We start from the raw sequence: 26,474 nt of genomic DNA on the forward strand, positions 1-26,474 counted from the left end.
AATGCATAGAGTACCATCTATGGTCACCAGGATAGCTGTATGTCCTTTCATTTCGTGGCCGGTCATCGCCTCGTGAACATCCCTGGAGATATGCAAGCCATTCCGTCTCATCCACTCCCGGTTGCCGATCAACACAGAGTAAGTCACAGGGGCTGCTGCATCTGCCAGGCACAGAAATTTGATGGCATGAAAACTTAATAGTGCAAAAGGGTTCCAAAATTACAGGGAAGGACTCATTTGAGAACAGCATGTTGTCCCACGCTATCTGTTGTAATAGGCGCCAGACACAACTCTCCCCCGCTGTAGGAGCAGTGAGAGCCAGGACTGACTGACTGACAATATAGCAGTTACCTTGTGCCTATCAAACTTTGCTAGCATACACTTAAGACATTTGGAAAATTATAATATGCGGAAGACAGATTCGTAGGGCATCTTTTCACAGACTGACACAATCAAAAACACAGATGCCATGCTTTTTAGCCAGTGGGGGGCGGGCACACACACACACACACACCATTCCCCAAACTTCTTTGATGAGGCATGCAAGTCACCAAATCCCTACAAAAAGGCTTGTTTTCACTACGTCTGCTCTCTTATCCAATTTTGATGCCAGCAAATGTGGAGAAGGTATAAAGAACAGGCCCCGCAGAGTGAAAGGGTGGGGAAGATATCATCTGCTACCTGAACTAGACTTTAAAAAGGCCCACCAGAGGTTATATTTCTTGTGTCAACTAAGAAAATTTAATTTGCCCCAGGAAGTATTGATCCAATTTTACAGAGGTATCATTGAAACTGTTCTCTGTAATTCTATTACTGCCTGGTATGGCACAGCCTCCAAGAAGGACAAGAAAAGGCTCCAACGAGCAGTAAGAATTGCAGAAAAGGTAATTGGTGCTAGTTTGCCTTCAATAGAGACACTTTATGCTATCTGAGCTAGGAAGAGAGCAGAGCAAATTGTCGCAGATCCTTTGCATCCTGGTCATCATCTGTTTGATTTACTTCCATCTGAACGTCGCTACAGGTCTCTATACACAAAAACGACTAGGCACAGGAACAGTTTTTCCCCCTTGTGTCATCAAACTGTTAAATTCGTTAAACAGTGTTTGTATAAGGTACGTTTACACTGCAATGGAGCCGAAGCAAAATTCCAAGTATGTTGGTACTTGGCCAATAAATTATTATTCTATTCTATTCTATTCTATTCTAAATGTCAATGTGAAAACCTTATCAACATAAATCAGATTGTTTGACCAAAACTGATTCAAATGTCAGTTTTTATCTTGGATTTCTTGGGATCTCCCAACAGTTTACAAATATCAGTCAATAGCTTCTATACATTCATACATAATTTTATTTGTATGCAGCCTCTCTACAGTTCAAACCATGCTCAAGGCAGCTTACAACATGATAAAAAATACATAACTACAACATAACAAAAGTAAAAAAAGGTAAAGGACCCCTGACAAGTTAAGTCCAGTCGCGAACAACCCTGGGGTTATGGCGCTCATCTTGCTTTATTGGCCGAGGGAGCCGACGTTTGTCCGCAGACAGTTTTTCTGGGTCATGTGGCCACCATGATTAAGCCGCTTCAGGCAAAACCAGAGCAGTGCACGGAAACACCGTTTACCTTCCCGCTGTAGCGGCACCTATTTATCTACTTGCACTTTGATGTGCTCTTAAACTGCTAGGTTGGCAGGAGCTGGGAACAAGCAACGGGAGCTCACCCTGTCGCGGGGACACTGAGGTCCAGTGCCAAGGGCCTTCTGACGGTTCCCTTGCTGCGAGAAGCCAAGTTACAGGGAACCAGGCAGAGGGCCTTCTTGGTAGTGGCACCCGCCCTGTGGAACGCCCTCCCACCAGATGTCAAAGAGAAAAATAACTACCAGACTTTTAGAAGACATCTGAAGGCAGCCCTGTTTAGGGAAGCTTTGAATGTTTAATAGACTATTGTATTTTAATATTTTGTTGGAAGCCGCCCAGAGTGGCTGGGGAAACCCAGCCAGATGGGCGGACTATAAATAATAAATAATAAATAAATTATTATTATTATTATTATTATTATTATTATTATTATTATTATTTATTATTATTTTTAGAACCGCCGACCTACTGATCGGCAAGCCCAAGGCTCAGTAGTTTAGACCATAGCGCCACCCACGTCCACATACTTCTGAGTAGGCATGCATATATAATTGCTCTGTCAGAGGTAGACCCTGAGAGGCATATAACTTAAAGGTAAAAAGAACATGCACACCTCAAAAAGTAACTAGCAGAATAAATGTTGCCCTCTCTCTTGAGATTACACCACAGCGCCACCCGCGTCCCTTATAACAAAAGTAGTCATATGCAATAAATAAAACATTACAAAATACAATACTAAACGGAACACTTTCCGCAGAAATCACAACAAAATCTAAAATAAATATACAAAAAAAACCCCAGCAACAACAGCCCTCCACCAACAACAGCCCAGCCTAAATGTCTGTTCAGCAGCTTCAGTTTCTGTAGCTGGAGCCAGTCAGGGCCCTGCCCTCCCAAGCTAGGTGGAAAAGGCCTGCAAGGCAGGGTGCAGGTCTTCCAGGGCTCACAGCCAAGAAGTACAAGGAACTTGACAAGATGGAAATGAGTTAAAACTATAAAATCAGTCAGTGATGGAGGACCAGTGGTCCTTCAGATGTTTTTGGACACCAGCTTCCATCAGCCCCAATGGACAGCACGGATAATGGTCAGGGACTGCTGAAGTCAAAAGGGGATTGATAGATATTTGCTTCCTCCAGTCTCTCCTGCCCACCTATTCTCTCCTCCCCTGCCCCTAGACAGTTCAAGCTGAAGCATTTCTGGACCGTGGAGGAGGCAGAATAAGGAGGCAATTTCTGGGACAAACCACATTGTCAGGTATGGGGCATATGCAAGCTGGAAACTGAAGGTCTGTAGCTCAGTAGCAGAGCACCTGCTTTGCATGTCGAAGGTCCCAGGTTCAATCTCTGGCACCTTCAGATAGGGCTGGGGGAAAATGTCTGAAACCCTGGAGAGCTGGTGCCAGTCAGTGCTAGATGGAGCAACAATCTGATTTGGTACAGGACAGTTTCCGGCGTTCCTAAATACAGTGGTACCTCGAGTTACAAACGTCTCGTTACAAACGCTTCAGGTTACAAACTCCGCTAACCTGGAAGAGTTACCTCGAGTTGAGAACTTTGCCCCAGGATGAGAATGGAAATCGTGTGCCGGTGGCACAGCGGTAGCAAGAGGCCCCATTAGCGAAAGTAAGCCTCTAGTTAAGAACAGTTTCAGGTTAAGAACGGACTTCTGAAACGAATTAAGTTCGTAACTAGAGGTACCACTGTATTGTATTTAGAAAAGTCGGCTGTTATTGTGTGGTCTATAATTCAATTAGGGCTACCCCACCTACCTACTAATAATTGATTCTTATGTATTTCCTAGTACAGTGGTACCTCGGTTTACGAACGCAATCCGTTCCATGGAGGCGTTCGCTCTCCGAGGTATTTGCTTGCTGAAGGCACGCTTCTGCACATGCGTGAGCTGTGCAGATCGCGTCTGCGCATCCGACGCCGCGGAACCCGGATGTAAACACTTCCGGGTCCGCGGCGTTCGTAAACAGAGGTTTTCGTAAACGGAGGTAGTCGTAAACCGAGGTTCCACTGTAGTAGGATACTTGATTAAGAATGCAACAAAGTCTACATTTTTGCTGAAATTTCCTAAACACCAGTACTTATAATTAAGACAAGGTGGTCACTCAAAATCCGAACTCTTCCTCATCTCCTCTCCAATTCAACATTTCCCAGAGGCCGGTAGCCTCCCTCCTGCATCAATCAGAAGAAACAGATGTTTTGCCTAGTCTTAAAATTTTGCACACAAAGCAGCTTAATGATTGTATTTATTATGTGCAACTAGGAACGTGGTCAAGATAAACATCCAATTATCAGACCTTATTGGTTGAGGAACCATTCATTTAGCAACCTGCTGCTGTACTGATAGCTGCAATCTTACATACCTTCCAGTTTGGGGATCAGGGCCTGTGGGTCTGGATCTGTAGCACCTCTGCCAATGTCCCCAAGGTGAGGATTTGGGTGGCTCAAAAGCTGTTCCGTCTCACCCAGCACAACTTCAATACTCCCAACATTACAGCTTATTCCACACCCAGGGACTGCCTGAAAATCTTTGCAGTACCCTAGGATCTCTGTGCCAAGCTCCTGCAAAATAAGTAGTTTTAAACGATACTGGGAAGAAGCGGAAAGTTGCACAAGCGGAAAGACATTCAAATTCTCTGTGCCAGTGTCCTAAGGCCAAGGGCTCCCATAACTCACCCCAATACCTGAAGACTGGTGACATAAGATTCTCAGTACCATCAAACATAAACAATCCAAACTGTCCCAAAAATATGAGATGTGAACCAGGCTGAGGGCCTTCTTGGTAGTGGCGCCGACCCTGTGGAAGGCCCTCAAGGAGATGAGTAACTATGTAACCTTTAGAAGACACCTGAAGGCAGCCCTGTATAGGGAAGCTTTTTAATGTTTAATGCTTTAATATGTTTTTATATATGTCGGAAGCTGCCCAGAGTGGCTGGGGCAACCCAGAAGGGTGGGGTATAATGAACGAACGAACTCATCATCTTTACATTGCCAGTTACAGGATCTAACAATGACAAAAGTCTGTTGCATGCAAATGCGGAATTTCCCCTCAAAGCAGAGATTAATAAGTGTCAGCTAGAGGTAAAAAGGTAAAGGACCCCTGGATGGTTAAGTTCAGTCAAAATTGACTATGGGGTGCAGCACTCATCTCGCTTTTCAGGCTGAGGGAGCCAGTGTTTTTCCACAGACAGCTTTCTGGGTCATGTGGCCAGCATGACTAAACTGCTTTTGATGCAACACAATGCTGTGATGAGTGCCAGAGCACACAGAAACGCCGTTTACCTTCCCGCCATAGCGGTACCTATTTATCTACTTGCGCTGGCATACTTTCATACATACTACTTGTGCTGGCATACTAGGTTGGTAGGAGCTGGGACAGAGCAACGGGAGCTCACCCCGTTGTGTGGATTCAAACTGCCTGACCTTACGATTGGCAAGCCCCAAAGCTCAGTGGTTTAGACCACAGCACCATACCTCTTTGCAGTATTTAGTGACAGCCATTCCTAAAGGATGTTCGCTGCTGGCTTCTGCAGTGCCAACAACAGCAAGCACCTTCTTCAGAGACAAGGTAGCTCCTGCATCTCCTAGTAAGAGGACCCTCATGACTCTCGGAACTCCGTAAGTGATGGTCCCCGTTTTATCAAACATTACAGTCTGTACCTGCAAGAAATAAAGACACAGGTAGATTTTATTTGTATGCTGACCATAACACAAAGTTCCCTGGGTAGTTTGCAATAAAAAATTAATAAAAATATAAAATTTAATCCAGAAACATACAATCAAAATTAAATAAATACAAGAACACAGCACGGTATAGCCCTAAAACAGGCACCCCCAAACTTCGGCCCTCCAGATGTTTTGGACTACAATTCCCATCATCCCTGACCACTGGTCCTGTTAGCTAGGGATCATGGGAGTTGTAGGCCAAAACATCTGGAGGGCCGCAGCTGGGGGATGCCTGCCCTAAAACATAGGGGCTTACTTCTGTGTTGACATCTATAGGACTGCACTGTAAACCTATCAACATTTGTTTCGAAAAGCAGCAAAAGAAAGTCATGGCAGCAGGTGTGAGTTAGCAATGACAATATTAACCTTGTGTGCCATTTCCAGGGGTTTCCCACCTTTGATGAGAATACCGTTCTGGGCGGCAACTCCAGTGCCCACCATCACTGCGGTTGGGGTGGCCAGACCCAAGGAACAAGGGCATGCAATGCACAGGACTGTGATGGAGGTCTGAAAGGCGAAGCGCAGGATGACTTCAGTTTTTGAGACGTGTTTACTGTGATGCTAGGAGGGAAGCAAGAAAAGTTTTGCTCACAAGGGAAATCTCGTGATATTAAAAAGAGAGAACGCATTAACAATATACAGCTGTGGCTGAAAACCAGCATGCGTATACACTTACTGCTATCTGTACTGACAAATCACTATATTCATGCTTGAAAATTTAATCCATTTATTGATTACTACACATACGGGAACGAAGTCTAGGCATCTCCCTACATAACAACAGCTTTCACCACCCCACCCTTCTCTCTTTGGAATGAGTTGAAATGCTCAGTTTATAGTTTGAAAATATTCTTTATTTCTGATATTTAGATCTCCTTGTTTCCTTTTTGCCTTCCATTTCAGTTGCTCTGGGAAACAGCTGCTCTTCTTTTTTATATTGGCCTTCCAGGTATTTGAAGACCATGCTTCCTCCAAGTACTGCATGTCTAATCGAAACATGCCTAATCAAAACATGCCTAATCACAGCTTTTCCACATTATATCTTATCTGGTATGTTTGCTGCTGTCCTTGGCAGCCCAAGTTAGATCATAGGCTGGTGGTGAGCATGCTTCTGCACGAACTATTTGGCCATGGCTAATCATTTTCAAATGATCCACACTGCAAAAATAATCAATTCTTTGCCGGCCCTGTCCCCAGCGGAACAGGGAAGCATACATTCAACACACTCCAGAGCAACTTAACTTTAGATTAAACACTTAAGAGAGAAAAAATCCTGTCTGCTGTGATTTGTGAATACTGTATAAGCAAAGCTTCTAAACAATAATACATTATGATAAATCAGTATATAGTACTTACAGTAAAGTATTTTAGCACAAGATCAAAGTGTATAAATCCAATTACAATCCAGGCCACTAGAGTTGCAATGGAAATGATGACTATAAAAGGGACAAAATACCCACTAAATTTGTCTGCCAGCTGCTGGATGGGTGCCTGTAAATTGAGAAGATACATTTATATTTGTGCAGGACAGAACAGCTGCATGAACTCCACTATTAAGCCTTTTACAAATACAGTCGTACCTTGGTTGTCGAATGCCTTGGTACTCATCCCATTTGGCTGCCAAACGCTCCATCCCCGGAAGTGAGTGTTCTGGTTTGCAAACATTTTTTGGAAGCTGAACGTCTGACATGGCTTCCGATTGAGTGCAGGAAGCTCCTGCATCCAGTTGGAAGCTGCATCTTGGTTTTTGAATGTTTCGGAAGTCGAACGGACTTCCGGAACGGATTCTGTTTGATAAACCAAGGTACAACTGTATACCTGCTTTAGAGACAAAATCTCCCACCACCCAGTCTTCAGATTAATTACAAGAAGATCTCTCTTTCTCTGCTGCCTTTATGCAGGCACTGAAGGGTCATCAATTCAGGCTTTCCCCCCTAAAAGATGCTTACCTATGACATCTTCTAACATGTTTTAAAGTCTAGCTGGTTTTAAGTAATATTATGCTGGTTTGGGTTAGGGCTTTGGTTGGGACTGGTACCATGGTTTGTTTGTTTTTGCTGCTTGGTATTGCATGCCTTTTTTTGGCAATTCTTTCCCCATTATTTGATTTTTTAAAAAAAATTCTTGTATTTCAATACTGTATTTAATACTGTACGGAAGCAAGTAGGCGTGCCTGGCTTAACTCAGAGACTGCCCCATTATATAAAACAGGGCTTGCAGAAATAAAAGAGAGGAGGTACACTTGTGGATGTAAAAATAAATGAAACCCTCACCCCACAATCTGCTGCTGTTTATTTTAGGTGGGGATGCAGAAGGAGGGAGGAGAAAGCTTTTCAAGCTTATCTCCCACTTGGACTACTGCAATGCGCTCTACGTGGGACTACCTTTGAAGGTGACCCGGAAACTACAATTAATCCAGAATGCGGCAGCTAGACTAGTGACTGGGAGTGGCCGCCGGGACCACATAACACCAGTCCTGAGAGATCTACACTGGCTCCCAGTACGTTTCCGAGCACAGTTCACAGTGTTGGTACTGACCTTTAAAGCCCTAAAAGGCCTCGGTCCTGTATACCTGAAGGAGCGTCTCCGCCCCCATCGTTCTGCCCGGACACTGAGATCCAGCACCGAGGGCTTTCTGGCGGTTCCCTCATTGCGAGAAGTGAGGTTGCAGGGAACCAGACAGGGCCTTCTCGGTAGTGGCACCCGCCCTGTGGAACGCCCTCCCAGCAGATGTCAAGGCAATAAGCAATTATTTTACTTTTAGAAGACAACTGAAGGCGGCCCTGTTTAGGGAAGTTTTTAATGTTTGATGCTGTACTGTTTTTAATATTCGGTTGGAAGCCGCCCAGAGGGGCTGGGGAAACCCAGCCAGATGGGCGGGGTATAAATAAATAAATAATTAATTATTATTATTCACAGCAGGCATGAGGACTACTCAGCAACTTCTACCTATGTGCCCCTTTTGCCCTAAAAAATTGAACCCACCACTATTACTTCATCCATTATTGAGGCAAACTTGGGTTTAAATAAATGGGTCAGCTGCCTAAGAAGTTTGGCTCCAAGGCAGTATCTTCAGGTGCCAGGCAAAACCATTTCTCTTCAACCAGGCTGAGTTTGGTTGAGTAACATTTTAGGGCTATTAAATGTGTTTGTGTGTTGGGGGAGGTTTAATACCGGTTTGTTTTTATTACATACCGTGTTTCTCCGAAAATAAGACACCGTCTTATATTTATTTTTCCTCAAAAAAACACACTATGGCTTATTTTCAGGGGATGTCTTATTTTTTTATTAAGTATGGTGCAGTTTAACCTACAAAGTTTAACTGCCTATCACTATGGCTTATTTTCCGGGTATGGCTTATATTCCTTGAATGCTTAAAAATCCTGCTATGGCTTATTTTATGGCTACGTCTTATTTCAGGAGAAACAGGGTATTTTGTATTCTTGTTTTGTATTTTTCTCTTGTGAATTACCCTGGGATCTTTGGATGAAGGGCGGTATACAAAATTAATAGTAATAGCGGCAAAACAACAACAACTACTACTACTCTAGGAGAAAGAGAGTTTTCTCAGACAAAGAATTTCCTCACGAAGCCTGGTAGTGCCACAACCAGTACACATGTACTAAATAGCAGTGGAAGCAGGGGGGGGGCACTCCATGCTTCCCACATTTTAATATCAATGGGAGATGAGCCAGTGCTAGAGAGGGGAGAACCATAGTATTCACTGGTACGAGAAATCAGCTATTGGGGGCGGTAGGGTAGGAGAGAAGGAAGACATCCATTTCCCCAGCTGCTTAGAAAAACGTAGCTTCTCATCCCAGAAGCAGAGGCCTAGGGATAAGTCTCATATATCTCCCCAAGTACATAACGTTTGTACAAAAGAAAATAACTAGGATGGAGAAAGGCCTTGAAACCAATAGGATTTACACCCAAATGGATACATCCCAGTTGGGAGCGTGACAAGAGTGCAGCAGCAAAACCAAATAAAGGAGAGTCCAAAGGTCACCTGGGTGTGGAGGAGGAGAAAAACGTGCATGGGGTAGTATTTCAGACAGTAGCAGGCGAGAGAAGGGTTAGAAGAGAGGGAGGACCAGAGGCCAGTGAGAGGTCCTCAATTCAAAAGCAGCAATTGCACATGAATCTTCCATTGTACTGTACGTTCATAAGGCTTGGCTGCCATCTCCTGCTTCCCTGATTTCCCAGGGTTTTTGTTTTTGTTTTGGGCTTTTTCACATTCTTACCTCAGAGGCAGGTACTCATGACCCCAGCAACTGCACTAGATGCTATTTCATAGAACTACAGATTTGGAGGGGACCTTGAAGTGCAATGCAGCTGGCTTATTTTAAGATGGCTACAAGTGATGGCTGGGTAAGATGAGAGAGGTTCAGGAACCAGGTAAGCAGGCAGATGGAAGAGAGATGGGCCTGTGTCCTCCGGGAGAGATTTTGGGAGTATGGGCTGGGGATCTACAAAAAGCTTTGGGTGGCAGTATGTGGGAAGCTTTTGGAGCAAACACTCAGGATAGCACTTCTGGAGTCTACTTTTGATTTAAACCCGTTAAACTCCCCCCCCTTCACAATATTCAAAACAGATGTCGAATGCCACAACAAACACACTGATTCAAGCCCCCCCCTTCAAATGAGCATGCTTTACCTTTGACATCTGAGCTTCTTCTACCAGTTTTACAATTTGTGCCAGGGTGGTATCAGAGCCAACGTGAGTTGCTTTCACAAGCACGGAGCCATGAGCGTTGAGGGAGCCTGCAATTACTGTACTGCCAGGTTTCTTGATGACAGGCATGGCTTCTCCTACAAGAATGAAGCGAAAGAAACCAACACCTTCTAATAACTCCTCCCTCATGCAGAAAGCAGTACAATGTCACACGGCACACAGTTCAACTCTGGAATTCTCTCCCACAAGAAGTAGTGATAGCCATTACCTCTAACGGCTTCAAAAGAGGTTTAGACAAATCCAGACGGGATAAGGGTATCAATGGCGACGAGTCACAATGGCTATGTTATACCTCCATTGTTGAAAGCAGCATCCACCTGAATACCATGTACAAAGAATTGCAGGTAGGGAGAGTGCTGCTACGCTCAGGTCCTGCTCATGTATACCTGAAGGAGCATCTCTACGCCCATCGTTCAGCCAGGACACTGAGGTCCAGCCCTGAGGGCCTTTTGGCGGTTCCTTCACTGTGAGAAGTGAGGTTACAGGGAACCAGGCAGAGGGCCCTGTGGAACGCCCTCCCATCAGATGTCAAAGAAATAAACAACTATCTGACTTTTAGAAGACATCTGAAGGCAGCCATGTTTAGGGAAGTTTTTAATATTTGATGTTTCATCGTGCTTTTAATATTCTGTTGGGAGCTGCCCAGAGTGGCTGCGGAGGCCCGGCCAGATGGGCGGAGTATTATTATTATTATTATTATTATTATTATCACTACTACTACTATTACTATTATTATCTTTCCACAGGCATCCGGTTGGCCACTGTGAGAACAAGATCGGGCTGGATAGGTCACTGTGTTGAATGATTGTGTAAAAGTGTCATTATTGTTTCACTGTACCTTTAAGAGTCAGGAAAGATTTAATGACTGGGGCTCTGCAGCTGTGGAGCAGCTCTACAGGTGTTGCTGTGAAGCTGATGATGCAGGGTATATCAGGGGTGTTGTGTGTTGCCTCTGTGCTGGGCGTTTTCCCAGTGTGCTCTTGGTGGGTGGTTTGGTTGTGTGGGTATTTTGTATAAGCCTAATTTAATTTACTTTTGTAATTTTTCCTTTCCCCATTAAACCAAGCATTTGTTTAAGCCTTGGTCTCTATGTGGAAGTTCCTCAACCAGTTTCTGCTGATTTTGCTTTTAACCCTAACATCTTGGTTATGGGCCCAGTGGTTGAGTGTGGAACTGCACATGTTAGTTTTTGGAGAAAGGTTTAGAAAGGTTTTTTCCTTCTTTTTGCTGCAACGGTTTTGTGGGCTGGTGGTTGAAAAGTTCCAGCATGGCAGACCGTGTTGCTGAGGCTGAGAAGGCTTTAACATTCCCGCAACTAACGGCCGAGAACTACAGTCTATGGTCCTTTCGCATGGAAGCACTTCTAATTTCCCGTGATGTGTGGAAGTACGTGACCGAGGACCCTCCTGCTCCTGTGACCGATGCCTGGTCGAAAGGTGATGCTAAAGCAAGGGCATTAATTAACTTGTCTGTTAGTGATCAGCAAGTTGTGTATATAAGAAATAAGAAAACTGCCAAAGAAATGTGGGACAGTCTTACGGCAGTGCACGTTAGAAAGGAGTCAGCGTCTGCCATAGCTAGCCAGATATCTGCTGTACCTCCAGCACAATTAACTGTGGAAGGGGTAACAGCAAGATTGATGGGCGAGCTGGACAGAAGGGAGGCTTGTGGGATTAGCACTCCTATTTCTAAAAATAATGAGGAACGCCGTATGCAAGTCTGTGGTGATTCATCTGCTTTCAAAACTTCCAAGCATTGCTGGTTTTGTAAAAAGCAGGGGCACCTTGCGAGGGACTGCAAATTTAAAAAGCAAAATGCTTCAGGGTCCGTTCCAGTTCGTAAATCACAGACAGCAACCCAGCAGTCGGCAGCACATCGTAAAGATGGACGTGAGCCGCGAGCATTCCATGTTCGTGAATTAGGTCGTAAAGTAATTAAAGATGACACGTGGAAATCGTTTGTAGTAGATTCCGGGGCGTCGATTCATCTTTGTAACGACCGAAGTCTGTTTATTTCTTTCGAAGAGGAAATTGGCACCATTCATCTGGCCAACTCCGACGTTCTACAGTCGCTTGGCAGAGGTACTGTGAAACTTGACTCCTTGAACATCACAATAGCAAATTGCACTTACTGCCCATCAGTGGACAATTTATTATCAGTAAGTTGCTTTGCACGCCAAGGAGTAACTGTGTGCTTCACAAAATCACTATGTGAGTTCTACAAAGGGGGAAAGCGTGTATTGTATGCCAGAGAGTCTGAAGGTTTATATAGACTATATTTTAAAAAGCATTCACAGCCACCTGTGAACTGTAGAGTAACCCAGCCAAGGCAAGGGTTGAGAAAAAGTCAGGGGCTGAGAAATGTAAAGCCTCACTCCGGTTGTATTCATGAGGCGCATAGACTTTTGGGACATTTAAATTTCACAGATGTGATAAAGACAAAGAAGATTGTTGATGGACTAAACTTAAAGCCATGTAAATACTATATGCAATGTGTATCTTGTTGTAAGAATAAGATTAAGGTTGCAAGAAAGGGTAAATGCTCAGGCAGGAAAGTAACAGAGCCATTTGAACGCGTGCATTGTGATTTAGTAGGGCCACTCCCTCCTTCCTTAGGAAATTCAAAATATTGGCTTACTCTTATTGATCAGTACAGCAGATATTGTTTTGTTTACACCATTGCTGAAAAGTCACAAGCACTTGAGAAGTACAAGATTTTTTGCAACTGGGTAAAAACCCACTTTAACAAACCTATAAAGCATTTGTTTTCTGACAGGGGGGGAGAATTTGTTTCTGAGGAATTTTCACATTTCCTGGAAGCGCAGGGGACTGTTCACGAGTTGTCCTGCCCTAGAAGTCCTTGGCAGAATGGGATTGTAGAAGTAGTGCAATGTGATTTGCAGGCAGGTGTTAAAACTTACTTGCATGATGCTAATTTGGGGAAAGAATATTGGGCGGAATCTCTTCATGCCTATCTTTTTGTTAAAAACAGATCCTATCATTCTAGTTTAAATGTTACACCCTATGAAATGTTGTTTAAAAAACGCCCTAATTTGAAATACCTACGAATTTGGGGTTCAGACGTTATTATTCACTACCCTGCTAGACACAAGTTGGATGAGCGTAGTGTTCAAGGAAAGTTTATGGGCTACCAGCAGGGGGCGTACAGAGTTTATGTACCAGCAACTGGCAAATTTCACATTACCAGAAGCATGATTGAAACTGTAAATTGGAATAGAGTTGCTATTTTTCAAGATAGTGATGGTTTAAATAATGCTGATGAGGAGGAAGTAGAAGTAGAAGAGGAAGACGCTGGAGCAGGGGATACTAGTGGATCTGAAGACGAAAAGCCTGTTGTGTCTGGTGATTTGTTTGAAAATTTAAAGACACAGACACCTAAAGAAAGGTTAGGTTCTTCTGAGTTTTCTGAAAGTAAGAAAAGCCCACAAGAGTCTCATCAGTCTGATGATAGCAATTTACAGTCTGAAGCTAGAAGTCCAAATAGTTCTACTGATTCTGAAGGGCCTAGCTCTTCTTCAGGACTAAGACGTTCAGACAGAAAGAGACAGGAACCAAGACGGTTTTCAAAAGAGCAGTTATACACTGTGTATGCCAATAAAGTAGTTTTTGAGCCAAAATGCTACAACGATGTTCAAAAATTACCTTTGCATGAAGCTGTAAATTGGTACAAAGCTATGGATGATGAAATAGCTTCTTTAAAAGAGCATAACACTTGGTCTCTTGTACCACAAACCCCAGACATGAGAGTTATTGATTCAAAATGGGTTTATAAAGTGAAAATGAATGATAAAAACGAAGTTGTAAGGTACAAGGCTAGGTTAGTAGCCAGAGGTTTCCAGCAAATCCCAGGTGAAGACTATGATTTGTGTTACTCACCGAGCGTAAAATATGAATCTGTTAAGCTTTTGATAAAAGATGCATCCCAGCGTGGACATTCTGTCTATCATGTAGATATAAAAACTGCCTATTTGTTTGCAGATTTAGAAGAACAAATTTTTATGCGTGTCCCTGATGGCGTAATCGCCACTAAAGGAGTAGTGTGCAAACTAAATAAATCTCTTTATGGTTTGCATCAGAGTGGTAAAAACTGGCATCAGACTTTAGTGAAGGAATTGCTGAATTTTGGCTTTACACAAGGCAAGGCAGATAACTGTGTATTTACAAAAGAAAATGGAAACTCTGTGACCAAATTATGTGTGTTTGTAGATGATATATTAATTTCTACAAAAACTAAACATGAATATACACAGATAGTGTCACTGTTACAAGAAAAATTTGATGTGGTAGAATTAGGCAAAGCTAAAAACTATATATCCATGCAAATTGAAGAAGGCAAAAATGGTTCTTATCTGATTCATCAAAATGCAAAAATAGATGATCTTGTTGAAATGTTATGTTTAAAGAATGCAAATGGGAAAGAAACGCCTATGGTATGTGGTTTCACTTTAACAGATGGCAATAACACGTTCTCTGACAAAACTTTGTATCGCTCTGCCATAGGCAAGCTCAATTTTATTCAAAGAGTTTCAAGGCCAGATGTGACTTATGCTTTTCATTTTCTGGCAAAATTTGTAGAAAAACCCACTACCCAATGCTTCAAAGCTCTTAAGAGAGTGGTGATGTACCTCAAACACACAAAACATTACAGATTGGAATTTACACCATCTATTGACAAAGGTTTTGAAATATATTGTGATGCATCTCATGCTGTAGAGCAAAATAATTACAAAGGTACATCTGGTATGGTTTATTTTTATAATGGGTGTCCTTTTGAATGGAAAGCACAGAATCAAATGATTAATTGTCTTTCTTCAACTGAAAGTGAGTTATATGCCTGTACTCAGGCCATCCGTGATATAGAGTGGTATTTACAAATATTTGAAGACTTAAAGATGCCAGTATCACTCCCAGTAAAAGTTTATCTCGATTCCCAGAGTGGACTTGCTATCCTGTGCTCAGAAACCAACACACAGCGCACTAGAGTGTTGAGATTACGTTTACAATTTGTAAAGAATTTGATTGCTGACAAAACAATTGTTTTTGAATATGTCCCCGGTGACAGACAAGTTGCAGACATCTTTACTAAAGCACTTCCAAAAGTTGCGCATGAAAGACATGTACAAAGTTTGTCTCTGTTTCACAATAATGAACTGCAGGGGATATGTTGAATGATTGTGTAAAAGTGTCATTATTGTTTCACTGTACCTTTAAGAGTCAGGAAAGATTTAATGACTGGGGCTCTGCAGCTGTGGAGCAGCTCTACAGGTGTTGCTGTGAAGCTGATGATGCAGGGTATATCAGGGGTGTTGTGTGTTGCCTCTGTGCTGGGCGTTTTCCCAGTGTGCTCTTGGTGGGTGGTTTGGTTGTGTGGGTATTTTGTATAAGCCTAATTTAATTTACTTTTGTAATTTTTCCTTTCTCCATTAAACCAAGCATTTGTTTAAGCCTTGGTCTCTATGTGGAAGTTCCTCAACCAGTTTCTGCTGATTTTGCTTTTAACCCTAACACACTGGCCTAATCCAGCATGGATCTATTTTTGTTCTCATGATATGCAGAGAACCATCCAATTTTGACAAACATGTGGATAGTTGCACAAATAACTGATGTATCTGGGAAATGCCTGCCTTACACCTGCGACTCTATTTCTCCTAAGAGGGGAGAAACCTCTTTGTTCCGTGAAAAACCTGCTGTGCCTGAACATTTAGATCAAGATCTACCAGAAGCAAAACAAGATTTAAAATTCATGCTACCAACCAGAGAAGCACTGGGCACTAGTATCTGCCTGTTAGGATGCAACTATATCCTACTAGCCAGGACAGTGAAAGAAGAATTGTTGTAAGCAAATAATTTCATTGGGATTACAAGTCTGCTGCCGTTTGAGTACTTTTGGTTTAAGTAGTCCGCGGATTCCGTGGCGTGCGCATGCGCAGAAGCGCTCTATCGGCACTTTGTGCATGTGCAGAAGAGGCGCTCAGTTTAAGTGCTGCTCGGTGAGCAAACGGCTCCCTGGAACCAATTGCGTCCTTAAACCAAAGTACCACTGTATTGGTTCTCTGCACTGATTATTGGGCTAATGAAGCATCACGGCGAATCCAGCCCTCAAGGGATGCAATGCCAGCACATTACACCAGTGTAAATATTTGAGACTGCAGCTCTAAAACTAATTGCAAGCATTTGCAAACATTTATGTGGGGAAATAATTAGTTCCTTTGTTATTCCTAATAACAAAGAAATGTTGTACCTCTTGCACCTTCACACCATCAACTCATGAACAGATATATGATTTATGATCTATTTTGTCTCTCTCTTGATGCACCTGCACAGCATTAATTCTTTGTACCACAGACCAAGCCCGTGCAGAGCCCCGTCCCTGTGAACCTACTATTGTTCAATTATTTAAGAATGCAAAAGTTACCAGTGATGAGGGATTCGTCTGCCATAGAGCTGCCTTCAATCACTTTCCCATCAACTGGAAATTTCCCACCGGGTACCACCTTCACGACGTCTCCTCGCTGAACCAGTTCAACAGGCACTTGTTCCTCCCTGTAAGTGAGATCTCATAGTTAAGAAAAAGGGCTCCATTTTACCCATACCACTGAAATGAGAGACACACAGCAGTACAAAAACACACATGGAGAAATAAACTCAGTGTAGTAAGGAGATGCAAATGGACTTTGCACTGGAATGCAAAGACAAATTCTGAGTGTAAATTGTGGTCTAAAATCTGCTACACTTGCCTCTGTCTCATCACAAACACACACCCCTACCTCTCTCTCCACCCCCACTCAAGTCCAACTAATACCAGGACAGAGCGGGGATTTCTGAACACTACACATCTAGAACTCAACCCTGACAGTGTTCCGTCTTCTTCCAATACAAATAAACCTCCTGAATACCTCATAGAGGTTTTATTTATGCATTTATAAGCCCACTCCAATATATAAAACCAACTGAATGCAAATTGATGAAAAAGCACAATAAAAACATTACAGCAAATGCAGCACTGTCCCCTAAAAACCACTTACATCCACCGCAGCTTATTTACCTCTGAACTAGATTTGCAAATTCTCAGAAGACTATATCATATCATTAGAAAAAAGGGAAAGAATTACTACTGGCATACCTGATGATACAGTTGTCAGCTCCAAGTGTCACTACAACAGCTTCTGTAGCTTGAAGAGAGATTAATTTGGCAAGTGCTGCTGATGTTTTACTCTATGAAGCAGAGATACGACAACGGTGATTGGAAGGCATGATACATTTACTCAGTTCCCCACTGAATTTCACATATGCGAAAACTCCATTGCTAAAACTCCATGCTCTATTGCCTATTTTTTCCATTAATTATTACATGCCACAGCACCTATCACTCAAGATACACGGGAAACCCATTCAGCACCTGAAGTATAGTACTATGTGGATGGCTTAGCGCTGTATGGGCTGAGAGCCAAGTGTATGCTTACTTTTGAAAGATAAAAATGCCCAGTTATCTATGGGTACTGGTGCACTTCTTGAGTTTTATTGCTGTAACATTTTGGCCTTTTGTTCCCTGCTCTAGAATCGAAACAAAAACATAAGAACATCCTGCTGGATCAGGTCAGTGGGCCGTGTAGTCCAACATTCTGTTCTCTCAGTGACCAACCAGATGGCTGTGAGAAATCCGGAAGCAGGATTTGAGGGGACTGCGCCTGCCTCCCAGAGTTCTTTGCTCCTCTGCCTCCGTCACGTGATGAGGGATGGCACTGAACCCATCCAGGTCATCAGCAACCTATCACATCTACCATTCATGTAAGACCGATCGTTCCTTCTGTACTAACTCCGATAAGGTAGTTGCTTAAACTTAATGTTCACTCTTGTAAATGACTAACGCAGGCAGACTTAACCTAGGGAAGTCGTGAAATTCTACTCAATGGTTTCCAAAGAAAGGCTAGAGGGGGGTCTTTTAGGGTTATGTTTCTATCTTCAAAGCACAGTCAGAACGGATATTCTGTGGGGTCCCAAAGGTGCTCACTGGGTGGGGGTGGAGCTGCTACACTTGCAGCCTGGCATTTCCACTAGTGCAGGCAAGGCATGCCCAACTCTCTAGAGACTGCGATCTACTCCCAGTATAATAAAACTTGCAGTGATTATTATTATTTTGCGGGGAGGGGGTATTCCCAAAGTTGTTGAGCTTTTTTTGGGTGGAGTGCCCAGAGTTGTTGTACACAATATCGTATTGTTTAAACACTATGCCACTGAGGCAGGGATTAGTGGCAGCGGCAGCAACAATGGGACATAGCGCTGCACGATCAATCAGGACCATGTAGGCGATCACCTTTCTGAAGCCGGCGATTGACCGGGAGCATGCTGGGGATCTACCTGTCCATCGCAGTCAACTGGTTGAACATGTCTGCACTAGTAATAATAATCAACCTTTATTGGCATCAAACAAACACAAACACGCAAACAAAACAATATCAGATTAATACTATCACTGTGGCTGACGCTGTGCTAAGAGAGAAAGGGAGTATTCCGCTATCCGCTTTCATGAAACTGGGGCTTCTAATAATACAGACGACTGCAGAATATAACGACGAGAAAATAGCAAATGAAGACAATGAGCCACCGTTCTGATGAGCACCTGCACTAGTGCATCTGCACCATGCTGACCTCTCAAACAACAGGGACCCGTCTTCTGGGAAGCTAGCATGGCTGTGCAACCTCACTCAGCACATTGCTTCTGGTAGGGTCCCCTCTGAGTCTTAATATACGTTACCTTTGCTATATGCTCCAGCCACCGTCCAAGAGATATGAACACAAACAGCATTGGCGGGGTGTCGAAAAAGGTGATGGGGCTTTGCTCTGCCTTTTCCCCTATGGCAACCATCAGAATGACGCATGAGTAGATGTAAGCGATAGACGTGGCCAGCACTATCAGGACGTCCATATTGGCCATCCTGTGCTTAAGGGACTTGTAGGCTTGGACATAGAAGTACCATCCGCCGAAGAACTGTCAAAAGAAAACCACCTATTTTTGTAACACTCTTGCTGGCATGATCAAGCCTTTCGTCCTCTGTGTAAATATCAAATTATGTAATGGGAGTTTAAAAAGGAAGGAACTATTCTTGAAATGTACCTGAACCAAAGTGCAAAGGAGAAAGAAGAGAAGGTTGAGAATAGATAATCCAGGGATCACATTTTGCTCCAGAGCCATTGATCCATGTGGCTGACCATCAGGTATTAGCATGTAAATCATTAAGATCAAGACAGGGATACCAAATACCAGGCTGCATAAGAACGATTTCCTCCATCTGAAAAGGCAGGGAATCCACAGCATTAGAGTCTTCAAATTTCCCTGGTAACTACAGTAAATAGGCAAATGTTGCACAAGGCCTGCTTCTGCCGATAGCAGTGCCAGCTGAGGAACCATTGAGCCCCAAATAGAGATTTCTGATTCCACATTTCAGCTCAAGGCATTCATATACTTAACTACACTTCTGTAAAACAAAGACAATCAAAACTAATGTGAAACGTTTGCACCCACAAAAAATTGAACACTCACAATTTTCAGTCACACAGATACCTACATACCACAGATACTCAGTTACCTACAATGGGAATTATTGTGTTGCCATCCGTATCTATCAACCACATCCTTTCATATATGTAGCTATACTTACTGTCGGATCTCTTCTTTGTGATCCAAGTTATGATCCTTTGGATCCCTTTTAGCCAAAGATGCATGAAAACCAATCCCCTTTACAAAAAGAAAATAGTATAAAAATAAATATGAAATAAAATAGCTCAAATGAAGTACAGCTGGTTACATAACACTAAAACACTGCTTTATTATTTTTCAAGCTCTCAAAATCTGGGTTTTCAGATTTTAGAACCACTTCCCAATATGTAGCTCTGATTTGTATACTTTCCAAGTCTAAAAACAGCTGGTTTTGCTATTATTTCACTAGTATCAAATATTAACTGGAACCCAAATAAAAGGGAAATTGGAGAAAACAAACACTAATTGGATCCAATTACACCCAATTATGCATTTTATCATGATTCCTGAAAATATATCTGAAGCAACCAGACCTTTAATGGTTTTTGAATATTTACTCAAAGATCCTTCACAGACAAGGGAACCTTATCAAAAAATCTATACAACACTGTTGCAAGAAAACCCTAGACTTTCACAGGGAAACTCAGGGGCATAATTTAAATGTTTCCATGAGTGAAGCCAAGTGGAATAGTGTATGTGAGCGAAAGAGTTTCTGCCCATAAAAGGGAAAATTATTTTAAACTAATACACAGGCAGCACATGACTCCTCACATCCTTAGTAAAATTACAGGTGAACAGTCCATTGTGCTAGATGGGAAGTAGGGAGTCAGGAACCTTCTTCCATATGTGGTGGTCCTGTGGAAAAATAAATGAGTTTTCGAAAAGGGTATTCTATGAAATGGGACTAATAACGGTACTAAGTCTAGATCCAAAAATGGCATTACATTATGTATCTGCCCCCCACCCAATAAAATTTATATACTGCTTGATTGTAAAAAGAAACCTCAAAGCAGAAAAGAAAACTTCAAAAGAATATAATTGGCTACCACCGTCCATGCATGGACTTCTTTGAAGAGATTCTGTAAGGTAGCTTTGAAAAGAAGATAGATATAAAAAAATAACAGTTGACAGGAAATGTAGTGTACTTTGAAAATGCAACATGACCGATCCTCTTAATTTTGCTTGTTATTCTAGTAAGTTTTCTAATTTGTTGATATGCACGTCAAAAATAAAAATACACTAATAACTATAAAATATCACCAGTATGTTACCACCTTAATTATTTCAAATAACACTATAAAGGAATTTAGTACTACTGTCCCTCATTTTTGTATTTCTTCTCCTTTCTTCATTTTAATCTCATAGCTTAAATTTCCCCTATAAAGTGGCTTTACACAGCTTCTATCCATAGACTGATTCAAAATTTAAAATGCTATTTCTTTATTGTTTTTTGAATTCCACAGTAAACTAGGAAACCAACATGTCATAAAAGTCTACCTTTTAAAAAAGAAATTCTATCCTTGAAGAACATTATTGTTCTCCTATGATCCATAATGATTCTCCTGACTCTGCTTCACTGTACAAACTTCTTTGTTTTCCTCATTTTTCCTACAGTAGCTGTAGAACTGGGGTTGATCATCCTTACATTTAAAAAATTCAGACTTTTTGCTAAGCTACCGATCTGCAACTTGCGTTAGGCTTCCCATAAAGCTCTACTCTGAACAACCATTACAGTAAACGTCAATGCGCTACAAGACAAGATCTCAAGAAGCACTTTCATAAATTGACACTTTGCTTTACAGGAGTTTGAGGAATGTTCAACATCATTCCCGTGATCATTTTCACATTTGTTTTGCGGCCTGCTATTTCCCTGAGAAAGGACGATAGCCTGCAGTTCACCCGATGTCAGCCATGTGTCTAGTGTGAAAGTTGACTAACCAGTAAACACAACTAGCAGCCTGGCTGGCACAGAACTTGTAACGCCCACCTTACTGATATTGACCCCCTACCTCCTGCGGCAATGGCAAATGCAGTCGGGCTTTTCTTTTTTTAAAAAAATATATGTTTTAATAGCTTACCTCAATAATCTTTATAACATCTCGAGGACCAACAACTTCAGGGTCAAAGCGGATGTGAGCTTTGGAAGTAGCCAGCACTACAGATGCTTGAAGAATGCCAGGCGTTTTGCTAAGTTTGGATTCAATGTTATGAACACATGAAGCACAGGTCATCCCTAGGACCTAAAAGAGAACTGCAGTTAGTGTTAACATGGGAAGTTGCCTTATAAACCACCAGAGCATTGGTCCACCTAGTCCAGGGACAGCTAACATGGTGCCCTCCAGATGTTGTGGATTCCAGCTCGCATCAACCCCAGCCAGAATATCCAACAATCAGGAAGCAGAAACTGCTCAAAATGTAAAGCTGCTGTAGTGGAGCAAATATGTATCAAGATGCCAACTTTCTGACCACATAAAAGGCCTCTAGCAACCGAACACCCAATAAGAACAAGTTTGAGATGTGTTAGAGGCAGAGAAAAGGTTCGGGCAAACAAGCTGAAACTTTGTGAATCTCACCTTAAGATCTATATTGCCATCTGCACCAGGATAGTCTTGCATGATTGAAGCTCCAAAACCAAGGTTCTCAATCAGCTGGGCGATTTCAAGGGGCTGAATTCTGTCCGGCTTATATTTTACTTCAACTTTCCCTGCCATCAAGGCAACAAGCACAGAAACTATTCCTGTAGTGAGAGAACTGCATTCATGTATTTGAATTTCTCTTCATGAAAATCATCTGAGATTGTGCTTACTGTATTAGTTATGTATTTTGATTAGGAATTTTGATTTTCCAGATTGTTAACCACTTCCGAGATCTGTGAATAGTAAGCCATGGACTAAATAATAGTAAGAATTTATGAGTCACTCACAACCAATGAGAGCAGTACGCAGTTCTTACTGTTAAACAGATGTTTTTATTATTCAACTCAGGCTACTATTTTAGATCCCTTTACTTGGAAGCATGCCCATCTGAAATAAATGGTCCTCACTTTAAAGAATATATATTTATGAGGGAGGCTAAGCAATGTATAAATGAGACTATATTTACTCCAATAGAATGAGATAGTCCCCATTCAGGAGCAGGATGCTAATCCACCTCCTATGGTCCCAGATCTGCAGCAAACAATCCAGATAGCCAGCAGCAGTTGAAAGCCACAGGCTCAACGCACCCGAAGGTGATACTAAAACAACAAATATACTGCATATTAGCTATTTTACCATCTTCTTTTTGCAGATTCTTCTCAATGCTTGATACACATGATGCACAAGTCATGCCTGTGACCTGCATGAAACATTTATCGGTTTTTCCTGTTGTGGATGGCTTTGGAGGGTCTTGATACAAGTTCCTTTTCTGTGGCAAAAAGTCTCCACTTGGCAACTCTGAAAGAGCTTCACTTCTCAAAGAAGCAGAGGCCAGCATGCTGGTCTCCATTCTTCCAGCAGTAGTAGGTCTCCCGTTGGTGGTATCTTGAATAAGAACATCAGAAATTGCATTCATATGAGCAACAGCACCCATGGAACCATTTTACTGACATACAATGTTGACCCAACATGCTACACTTCATTTACAGGTTTGGGATTTTCTTTTAGGCTGAGCCTATGTATTGTATTCCAAATCTTAAAAGCATCAAGACCAAGCACATCAGGGTGTTTCGTGATTCTAGAGCCAAGCAGTTAAACAGCTACTGGGGACTAGGCAGAACTTCGGAGAAATGCTGCTTATAACTTATAAACTAAACTACAATATGTTTAAGCAAGACAGTACATAGGTTTTACAGTTTGTTGATCGGTTGTTAGTAGGGATGGGGGATAAATTAAATTCAGTTCACATTTAAAGGTGAATCTACATAATTTGCACTTTCCAAAACACTATGTGAACCAAAACACACCCATCCCAGAAATTTGAGCTTATCCAAATTTTGCAGTGCAGTTCTCTATACTCTGTGGGTATAGGGCAGTATATAATAATAATAATAATAATAATAATAATAACAATAATAACAATAATATATAAAATGCATATTTTAAGGGAAAGTGTGCATAATATGCACACATTAGTGGCAATAACATATAAAATGCATTTTTTATTTCTAAAAATAAATATTAGAAAAACAAGCTTTGCAAAAATGTCCAAATTTGGCCAAATTCCATGCAAAAGTATATATTAAGTGACATTCACACTAAGTTGCTAATGAATGAGTTGTGGTTTTTAATTGCAAACTGGTATGGATATGTGGATAACTCAATTTCGGATTTTGAAACTGAGAGAAACCAAAATTGACACTTTTACCTATCCCTAGATGCTAGTACTGTTATGGAGGTGACAAGATCCTTTCCAATGAGGAATTCTCCATTACAGAAAAACTGGTTTGTACCTGTTAAGACAGAAGCATCAAATCCCATGTCTTCTATAGCAGATCTGAGTTCTTCAGAGTTGGTTACCATCAAACTGTAGCATATAATTGCAGTGCCTTCAGTTAAAGACACAGATATATGTCCGACCCCTTTTCTTTGCGAAATGGCACTCTCAATGGATTTTACACAGGAATTGCAAGTCATTCCATCAATCCTAATGACAGTTGTGCAAGGTTCACTTTGCAGGAGTACGTGAGGAGGGTTGCTAGAGATACAAGGCAAAGATGATGGCGTGCTTAAGGTAAGTGGTCCATTATGGTCCTCAACTTCATTGGAAAAGGAGACTTTAAAGTTACCGGGGGGAAGGGCTTCAATAGCTTGCTGCAGTGAGGATGGAGTGATCAGATTCTGGTCAAACCACACAAGAGCATTTTTCTGTTCTAAAGACACTTTAATACGCTGGACACCAGGCAAGTCCGAGACTGAACTTTCAATGATGTTGATGCAGGATTTGCAGTGCATCCCCTCCACACCGAGCTCTACAACAGATGCACTGGTCCCATTGTTTTCTATTGTCTCTCTATCGGCAGGCATTCTTGTATTTATCTGCTGTAAACGTTCTGCATCAATCAAGCCAAGTTTCAACGGGGCTTGTTTATGCTTAATAGTGCTTTCATATCCCAGGCTGTCTATGTTATTTTTTAGCTCATCAGGCTTAATGATGAATGGATGATAAGCAATGATGGCTTCCTGGCTGCTGAGGGTCACTTTGATCTTCTTCACCCCATGTAGTTTCCCAATCTTTTCTTCAATGGTGCTAACACAAGACTGACAGGTCATGCCTTCTATTTTGATCTTAACTAAAGCTTCGTCGGTCCATTGCCCTGAAGACTGTGTTGTATCTGCAATGCTGGCATCAAACCCCATGTCCTTGATTTCTTGGCAGATCTGATAGGGACTTATTTCCAGTTCCAAATACTTGACCACAGCATTACTTTCCTTAAGAGACACCTTGATGTTTACAATTCCTTTTACCTTGGATATTCTGCCTTCTATGGAATGTACACAGGCTTGGCAAGTCATACCCAAAATACTGACGGTAGTCGCATTCACTTGAGAATGAGGAGGGGGTATATGGTCCAAGTCCTCCACAAAGCTAGTGTTGTCAAATGCAAACTTGTGCTTCATTGCCGATGCCGATATGTGGGCAGGCGAAGTGTGCCCAGGTACAGCCTGAAGTTTACAGAGAAAACAAAAGAAAAAATAATGTACTGTGATGTTTACTTCGACGGATACAGTCAAACCTCGGTTGTCGAACGTAATCCGTTCCAGAAGCCCTCTCGGCTTCCGAAATGTTCGACAACCGAGGCAAGGCTTCCGAATGGTTGCAGTAGCGTCCTGCACTCAAGCAGAAGCCATGCCAGACATTCAGCTTCTGAAAAACGTTTGAAAACCGGAGAATTTACTTCCGGCAGTGCTTTTTTTCCTACAAAAAATGTTTAGGGGTACTCTCATTTTCCTACTTATATTGAAATGCTGTCTCTCAATGAGGCCAAATTTAGATTCAGAAAATGTTTAGGGGTATATACCCCTGTGTACCCCCAGGAAAAAAAAGCACTGCTTCGGCAGTCGGGAGCTGAAATGTTCCAAAACGGAGGCGTTTGGGATCCGAGGTTTGACTTTACTATTCTATATAGGTAGAAATAGTTCCTAACAATTTTGACATTGTAAACATAAAAATACCAAACAGAGGGGTGTGCAGTCCTCCAAATTGGGATGGTGTCTAATTATTTTGCTCTCTCATCCCACACATGCTGCCCATCTGTGCTAGGGCATTGATGGACACTTTAGGGGGCTGATTAACACTTAGTTAATTAACACTTAGTTAATTGGAAACTCTTAGTTAAACCCATTAGCGCTGGTAAGGAAGGGGTGAATGTTCAGTTACGGGACCCAGATTAAAGCCCTAATACAGCCATGGATCTGCTACATGCCCTTGAGCAATCTGCACCCACCGCACCTCAGCACAATGGCATCAATGACCTCTCCAGGAAATCTTACCTGTTCTGACATATTGTATGTGACATATTAACAGATAAAACAGGGCCATAATAATAGTTTTCATCTTCCTTTCTTTTTACATTTGCTGCTCTCCCCCCACCTTAGATTTGTCATCTCTAGATAACCTATAAACCTTAAGGCTGACAGCTGTGAATTTAGCTGTTTGTATGCATTTTAAACAGAGCATTAAACAAGAGTAATATGCAAACTCAGAGATGTTTCATATTGGGAGCTACCAGCAATTCTCTTCCAGGAGGACTTATAGTCCTTAGCCTAACAAACTAACACAGCCAAGGTATAAGTCCTGATCACTTTTGTTAACCGTTCTTGCCACTGTCTT

General features: G+C 42.0%; 1 protein-coding gene across 4 annotated transcripts in view; it reads right to left on the reverse strand.

The window, feature by feature from the left end:
* The window catches only part of ATP7B (ATPase copper transporting beta), a 39,213-nt gene that overhangs the window by 5,922 nt on the left and 6,817 nt on the right, over positions 1-26,474 (reverse strand). For all 4 annotated transcript variants that reach the window (XM_060272378.1, XM_035110237.2, XM_035110236.2 and 1 more), the window contains exons 2-16: positions 24,094-25,306; positions 22,937-23,185; positions 22,238-22,401; positions 21,743-21,904; positions 19,786-19,862; positions 19,242-19,416; positions 18,882-19,115; positions 17,250-17,341; positions 16,542-16,669; positions 10,029-10,183; positions 6,732-6,866; positions 5,742-5,936; positions 5,124-5,309; positions 4,013-4,211; positions 15-161 (exon numbers count right to left, since the gene is read on the reverse strand). In XM_060272378.1, coding sequence (XP_060128361.1) covers positions 15-161; positions 4,013-4,211; positions 5,124-5,309; positions 5,742-5,936; positions 6,732-6,866; positions 10,029-10,183; positions 16,542-16,669; positions 17,250-17,341; positions 18,882-19,115; positions 19,242-19,416; positions 19,786-19,862; positions 21,743-21,904; positions 22,238-22,401; positions 22,937-23,185; positions 24,094-25,261 — 3,466 coding nt within the window. In that variant the 5' untranslated portion in view covers positions 25,262-25,306. The remainder of the gene's footprint in view (positions 1-14; positions 162-4,012; positions 4,212-5,123; positions 5,310-5,741; positions 5,937-6,731; positions 6,867-10,028; positions 10,184-16,541; positions 16,670-17,249; positions 17,342-18,881; positions 19,116-19,241; positions 19,417-19,785; positions 19,863-21,742; positions 21,905-22,237; positions 22,402-22,936; positions 23,186-24,093; positions 25,307-26,474) is intronic.

Source organism: Zootoca vivipara, chromosome 3, assembly GCF_963506605.1.
Source record: "Zootoca vivipara chromosome 3, rZooViv1.1, whole genome shotgun sequence".
Classification (NCBI taxonomy): domain Eukaryota; kingdom Metazoa; phylum Chordata; class Lepidosauria; order Squamata; family Lacertidae; genus Zootoca; species Zootoca vivipara.